At 48.0% G+C, this 7,576-nt stretch overlaps 1 protein-coding gene and 1 pseudogene across 1 annotated transcript; both read left to right on the forward strand.

The window, feature by feature from the left end:
* Positions 1-1,477: 1,477 nt before the first annotated feature.
* Positions 1,478-2,130, forward strand: LOC120670510 (annotated as a pseudogene).
* A 3,351-nt stretch (positions 2,131-5,481) lies between these two features.
* Positions 5,482-7,304, forward strand: LOC120668693 (protein ALTERED XYLOGLUCAN 4-like). The gene is made up of 2 exons (XM_039948445.1): positions 5,482-5,943; positions 6,024-7,304. Exons 1-2 carry the CDS (start codon positions 5,517-5,519, stop codon positions 7,112-7,114), a joined length of 1,518 nt encoding a protein of 505 aa, XP_039804379.1. The 5' UTR covers positions 5,482-5,516; the 3' UTR covers positions 7,115-7,304.
* Positions 7,305-7,576: the final 272 nt, after the last annotated feature.

Here is a 7,576-nt window from a genome sequence, read left to right on the forward strand (position 1 = left end):
TGTATGGAATTACTAAAAGAAGATGACAGCTTATAGCTAGTGTCTTCAAATTCCCTTGCTTTCTTACGTTCTTTGTGGGCATGAGATTGGAGTGGCAAGAATTGGGTACAGCGGTTCCGTAGTGGAAGATGAGTGCGTATCCATGATTCATTACTATTTTATAATAAGTTAAATTTTTCAGCCCTAACTTATAGTACATGATATACAATGTACCTTTACCTGCAACAATGTTCAAATAAAAAAAACTAGTCTCATTTCTTCATTGCACCCTTTTCTTTTACTTTTTTTTTTCAATTTCAAAGAAGACTTACGGCACACTACACTAGGTCTACATTGTTTTTCTTTCTTTCTTTCTTTTTGGATCGAGGTCTATACTGTTGACTTTACTGCGGAACGATGAGTTGAGGTCACAAATGCCCCCAACTTCTTCTTCTTCTTCTTTTCTTAAAGCAACGTGAACCCCAACTTGTTTGCCTGTGCCGTTGTGCGCCAGCACGCCGCGCGCTAACCGGCAACATGAATAAAAGCCTTGTCGTCGTCGTTGGCTGGAGTTTTGCCACCAGCTGATGATTTGCAGTACGTTCAACGACTTCAATCTACTGCGCAATAGCACTCTGTCCATTACTGACCTAAATAAACGTTGCACTTGCATACTACAGTACACTTTGATGTAGTACATATACCCATCCCATTACTATCAAGAAGGTTGGTTGCAGCAGCAGCAGCAGACATGGGAGGAAATAAAGAAGAACTAGTAGATCATGGCCTTTATTGTTCCCTCCCCAGAAAGCTCCTCAGTTGTTCCTTGTTTGTTCTCTTCACCTTGTCACTCATCTACTTCATCTTCTACTCCTCTCCATCTTCTTTCTCCTCCTACGCCGATCTGTTCGACCAATTCAAAACACAGCGAGCAACCAAGAACACATCATCTCTCCCACCTCCTCAAGGTAATTATTCCTTATTTCTTTCAGAATGTGTGCGTGTATTATTGTTCATTTCAGAAAGGCTTACCTGCCATTGTATTCATGATCGTTTTCCAGCTTGGCTGCAATGTGACTACAGCGACGGGAGGTGGGTGTGGGACGACAGCGTCACCGGCCCGCGGTACGACAGCGAGAACTGCGACATGAAGAGCACGGAGAAATGCGTCGTCAACGGCAAGCCGGACAAGGGCTACCTGCACTGGCGCTGGAAGCCAGCGGGCTGCAACCTCACGGCGCTCGACCCGGCGGCGTTCCTCCGGCTGGTCCGGGGCAAGCGCCTCGCCTTCGTCGGCGACTCCACGGCGCGGAACCAGGCCGAGGCCCTCGTCTGCCACCTCTCCACGGCGGCGCGGCCGGCGACGGCGCACCGGTACGAGGAGCGCCTCGGGCGCAAGTTCTGGCGGTGGGTCTTCCCGGCGCCACACAGCGTCAGCGTCTCCACCTACTGGTCGCCGCTGCTGGTGCGCGCCGAGGGGCACTCGGAGGACTACGCCATGACGCAGGAGGCGGTGATCCTCGACGCGCTCACCGAGCCGTGGGCCGCGGACGCCGATGCCATGGACGTCGTGGTGGTCTCGGCGGGGCACTGGTTCCCGCGCCCGGCCATGTACTACGAGGACGGGGAGGTCGTCGGCGTGTACTACTGTACTCCCGCCCGGACGTCAACAAGACCGACATCGGCTACCTCGGCGTGTACCGCAAGGTGCTCCGGAGGACGCTGGAGTACTTCAACGCCAACTCGACCGGCGACAAGCTCGTGGCGGTGGCCGCCATCGCGCCGGGGCACTTCGACCCGGAGCGCAGCTGGGACCACCGCAACGCGTGCTCGCGCACGAGGCCGTACGAGCCCGGGGAGGCGGAGGTGGCGGCCGCGGACGCCGAGATGAGGAAGGTGGTCCTGGAGGAGGTGGCGGCGGCGGCGGGGCCGGGGCGGCGGCGGCGCGGGGTGCGGTTCGAGGCGCTGGACGTGACGAGGCTGGCGACCTTGCGGCCCGACGGGCATCCCGGCCCCTACCTCTTCGCGCACGCGTACGACTGGCGCCCGGTGCCGGAGACCGTCGCCAACGACTGCCTGCACTGGTGCGCACCAGGGCTCGTCGACACGTTCAACGACAAACTGGCCAAGATGATCGTCACCGGCGGGTGATCTGAATTGGATCTTGGGTTGTCGGTCGCGGGGCGTCCGCGCTTCGAGATGACGATGGACATTTGGCAACAAAGGTGAAATATATATTTATCATTATGTAGATATAATAGATTTTATTTTGCATCACACCTCCATATATATTTAAAATATGTTTAGTTGAACTTTGTTCGTGAATTAGTATTCTTATGTCTTCCATCATACATGAAAATATGATGACATATATATCATGGGTAGCATTTTAATATAATTAATAATATTAATAATATATTAATAATGATAGAAATAATAATTTAGAATTTTATATTGGTGTACTTTAATATATTATTATAATTGCATAATTTAGATTCAGATTTATGAGTAATTAATTTGTAATAATAATAATATAATTGGATAATTTATATGCAAATTTAGAGGAGTATTTGTATTATTTTTATAATGGCATAGGTTAGTAATTTACACAAAAATTAGGGGGTTACTGCATATTTTTATTATAATGGCAGAAGTGGATAATTTAGATACATGTTTAGGGGATTAATTTAGTCTATTTTTATAATGGCAGATGTGGGTAATTTAATAGGAAATAACAGATCCGATGGTTATTATAATTAGAGTTGTTGGATTGATGGTTGGATGTTTCTGATTTTTGTGGGAATTTAGAGGATTTCTCTATTTTTTCAGAGTGACCATCTAGGATCCTAGGTGGCTTCATGTAGAGGCTTCAAAGGAGCCTCCAATTAGTAGTAGTAAGATTCAAGTCATTCGTCAGAAAATTGTATTGATAAAGCAAGCCACAACTAAAAAAGTGGTATTTTGCATAATTTTTTTAATAAAATGAGTGATTAAACTTAGCGTAGAAAATATCAAACGATCTACAATTTCAATTTGGAACGAAGCGAGTACCTCACGAGAGGTCGGCAGGTTTCTGCCGCAGGCACAACGCCCACCACGCCGGCCGAGTGGCCGACAAGCCTTTGGTTGATTTAGGGCATGTTTAGTTTCAAAAAAATTTCAAGATTTTTTGTCACATTGAATTTTTAGACACATATATGGAGTATTAAATGTAGTTAAAAAATAATCAATTGCACAATTTAGCTGTAAATGATAAGATGAATCTTTTGAACCTAATTAGTCAATGATTAGACACTAATTACTAAATAAAAATGAAAGTGCTACAGTTTCAAAATCCAAAAATTTTCACGAAGTAAACAGGACCTTAATTCCTAGCATGAATCAGGGATGCAAGGGGCCTGACCCCCTCGACCACGAGCGCTTTTTTCATTTTTGTATTTAAAAAAAATTAAAATTTCAAAAATATATGGCGGTTTCGAAAAATTTCAAAACTATACCCCTGTCGCCCCTTGCCTGGGTGACAGGGGGCCTGTCGTCCTCTGGCTGGGCGACAGGACCTAAATGTAAAAAAATTATATTTAGGTCCTGGCGCCCGGGACGTATTAAACAGCGAACTTGTAAAATAGATAGAAAATCGTAGAAACATCCGAAAAATACAAACTCAACTGTTCTGGATTCTATGAAACAAGATCTACAACTTTTGTTATGTAAAGTTTTTCATTTGATCAATGTATCTTGCTCTATTTTAAATACTAGTTTAATGCACTTTTATTTAAATCTCAAGATCCATCCTTTGGATGCATGTCATCTTTGGCCAGAGTGTTGCATATGGTAAGCATAGGCTTGTACAAAATTGGTACCCCCAGAAAACATTTCTAGAATAAGTTTTTAAATTAAATCTTGCAATATGTCTAGTTTAAATGAGTTATTTATCCATGCTGCTATACTGAGTTTTAGAAGCCATAACTTTTACAGTACCATTATTTTATTTCCTAAGAGCTACAAAAAAAAGTTTGGTAAATTTTAGATAAGCACAACTAGACCAAATGAATTATTTCAAATTTTTCTAGGTACAAGAACTATTTTTCTTGATTTAGTGCATTTACCTTAGTCATAATTCATTTGGTCTAGTTGTGCTTATCTAAAATTTACCAAACTTTTTTTATAGCTCTTAGGAAATAAAATAATGGTATTGTAAAAGTTATGGCTTCTAAAACTTAGTATAGCAGCATGGATAAATAACCCATTTAAACTAGACATATTGCAAGATTTAATTTAAAAACTTATTCTAGAAATGTTTTCTGGATCTACCAATTTTGTGCAAGCCTATGCTCATCATATGAAACACTCTAGCCAAAGGTGACCTGCATCCAAAGGATGGATCTTGAAATTTAAATAAAAGTGCATTAAACTAGTATTTAAAATAGAGCAAGATACATTGATCAAATGAAAAACTTTATATAACAAAAGTTGTAGATCTTGTTTCATAGAATCCAGAACAGTTGAGTTTGTATTTTTCCGATTTTTCTACGATTTTATATCGATTTTACAAGTTCGCTGTTTAATGCGTCCCGGGTGCCAGGACTTAAATGTAATTTTTTTTACATTTAGGTCCTGTCGCCCAGGCAGGGGCGACAGGGGTATAGTTTTGATTATTTTTCGAAACCGCCATATATTTTTGTAATTTTAATTTTTTTAAATATAAAAATGAAAAAAATCCCGACCGCGAGGCAGGTTGCAGTTGGGCCTGCCCGGCCTATGAATGATCTGCCATGTTGGGCCTTCACAGAATTCACACGGATACTAATTGGGTCGTTCTGTTACTGTGCTCAGGCCCATTACAATCCTGCAACTTCTGCTCTGCTGCAGCCTGCAGTTGAACCTGCTCTATATGCAACCATGTTCATGCTCAAACTATTTTTGCTAGCTTCTGCTTTGTCACAAGCATGGTTCAGCAAACCTTACTGTAGTTATTAGGTGAGCCATCTCCCCGTACACCCAATAGATAATCTGACAGGTGAGACCTTTGCGCCATGAGTTAGGCCATGGAGTAAACAACACAGCCCTGTGACCCACACTGAATCTCCGCGCGTAGGCCAACCGACCTCAACCGTCTATCCAAACCCCTTCCACCCCAACCTCTTTTCTCAGTGCGTCGTCTCTCCTTCTGCAGTGGGTTCTTTGGCTTTTCAAATTGGGTTCTTAACCTTTTCAAACCGGCAGCTGATGAAGTCACGCTTTGCTCGGACTTGGGACTCGAATCGTGACAAGTTTCCTGTCTCAAAATTCCAACAAGTCAAAAGCATCAAGAAAGGTTAACTGCGTGCAGTGCACCAAGTAGTAGTGAGTGACAGGTGAAACCAGCCAGGTGTGCAGTTTGGTGAGCTACGGGCACGGCTGCCACACCAAACTCCAGAGAATTCCTTTACCAGAAGTGAGTGACCAAATGTTCCTGCAACAACTGAACTGAAACGACCAATATAGCCGAGGCAGAAACGCCCATGCATCCTTCAGACAAAACTGCTGAACAGGCCAGCATGGCGCCGCTTCCTCCTACCTCCCCTTCCTCGCCCAGCACCACCGCGAGTCCGAGGCTGCTGCACAGCAGCAGCAGCAGCAGCAGCGAGTGGAGCGCCGTGGTGCAGAGGAACGTCAAGTCCTCGCTGCTGCTGCTCCTGGTGCTCTCCACCGTCTTCGTCTTCTCCGTCCTGTACTCGTCGCACGGCTTCGGCTCGACGGCAGCCGAAGAGGTCGTGGAGCTCACGCGGCGCCCCTTGGTGGGGGATCCTGACGTGAGCACCCGTCTGGTGCCAGGAGAGGAGGAGAGAGCCGATGAACCAGTCGTCGTCCCTGCCGAGAACAATGTCAACCAAGAACAGAGCTCGCCTGCAGAGATCTCCTTGCCATCTGCGAATTCCTCATCACCTCCGACTCCAGGCACAGCTGAACGAACAGGCGAACAAAGTGAGTTCAAATTTCTGATTTCATTTTCGCAGTGAATTTCTCGCAATGTTTGTTAAAGCGTTTGATTTCTACGTGCGTAGGTGTCGTCGGAGTACGAGTCGAGGAGAGGTGCGACATGTCGCTGGGGAAATGGGTGAGGGAGCCCAGGGGCCCAGTCTACACGAACCTAACGTGCCCGACGCTGCCGGACTTCAAGAACTGCCAGAAGTACGGCAAGGACCCAGGCCACCTGTTCTGGCGGTGGCAGCCCGACGGGTGCGACCTGCCGCGGTTCTCGCCGGAGCGGTTCCTCGCCGTCGTCCGCGGCAAGCGGCTGGCCTTCATCGGCGACTCGCTGGCGCGCAACCAGATGGACTCGCTGCTCTGCCTGCTGTCGCAGGCCGAGACGCCCACGGACGTGTACCGCGACGCGCTCGACAGGTTCCGGACGTGGCACTTCCCCGCGCACGACTTCACACTCATGGCGATGTGGACGGAGTTCTACGCGCACGCCGTGCCGGTGCTCGACGCCGGCGGCAAGCCGACCGCCTCCTTCGACATCCACCTGGACAGGCTCAGCGCCAACTGGACCAGCCGCCTGCCGGGGCTGGACTACGCCGTCATCTCCGGCGGCAACTGGTTCTTCCGCGTCAACTACCTCTGGGAGGGCGGCCGCCGCGTCGGCTGCGTCAACTGCCGCGAGGCCAACCTCACGAACCTCGGCATCGCCTACGCCGTGCGCCGCGTCGTCAGGGCGGCGCTCGAGGCCATCGCGCGGTGCCGGGGCTGCAAGCCCGGCCTCGCCACGTTCCTGCGCACGTACACGCCGGACCACTTCGAGCACGGCTCCTGGTTCAGCGGCGGCTACTGCAACCGGACGCGGCCGCTGGAGGAAGGCGAGGTCAGCTCGGGGAGCATCGGGTGGGAGCTGAGGAGGGCGCAGATCGAGGAGGTGGCGAGGGCGAGGGAGGCGGCGGCGTCGGCGGCCGGGAGCAGGCGGTTCGGGGTGCTCGACGTGACCAAGGCCATGATGCTGCGCGCCGACGGCCACCCGGGCGGGCACTACGACAAGCGGTGGGTGAGGAACGCCAGCGACTGCCTGCACTGGTGCCTGCCAGGGCCCGTCGACATGTGGAACGAGATGCTGCTCCAGAGGCTCGCCCAGATATCGCCGGCGCCGCTGGTGCGGTGATGCCAGACACGCAAGGGAACACGTACGTGCTGCTGGTTTCTTCAGGGTACAGTACAGGGTAGTGAAACATTGTTGTCAGGAAGTTACACTCCCCTTCAATTTGAGCCGAGATTTGTGCTCAAGGGTGACGAGTATATGGTATAAGAAAAAAATCAACTGTTCTATAAAGTCTTTTGATATGAGTTTTTTACGCTGAGTTTATATTGGAATTGCAATTACTTTACACATGAGTTGCAATCATTTAATTCATAATTTGCATAATAATTACTCTCTCGAAAAGTGCAACTCTAGTATTTGAAAAATAATCTCACAAATAAAGACTGCAATCCTAGGAATTGGACAACAATAATTGCCTAATTTAGTGGTCAGATCTAATATGCATGCCAAAATTAACTTCTGTACATGATTTTAAAAGTCTGGTTAGTTGATTGCGGTAAAAGAATGAGGGTATGGTTCACACTA

The sequence above is a fragment of the Panicum virgatum genome, chromosome 4N (assembly GCF_016808335.1).
Source record: "Panicum virgatum strain AP13 chromosome 4N, P.virgatum_v5, whole genome shotgun sequence".
NCBI classification, from domain to species: domain Eukaryota; kingdom Viridiplantae; phylum Streptophyta; class Magnoliopsida; order Poales; family Poaceae; genus Panicum; species Panicum virgatum.

Excerpts from the sequence above, each read along its gene's own strand:
- LOC120668693 (XM_039948445.1), top strand. The coding sequence starts at position 5,517 with ATGGCGCCGCTTCCTCCTACCTCCCCTTCCTCGCCCAGCACCACCGCG. Across the intron at positions 5,944-6,023 it reads TGAACGAACAGGCGAACAAA|GTGTCGTCGGAGTACGAGTC; the intron begins GTGAGTTCAAAT and ends CTACGTGCGTAG.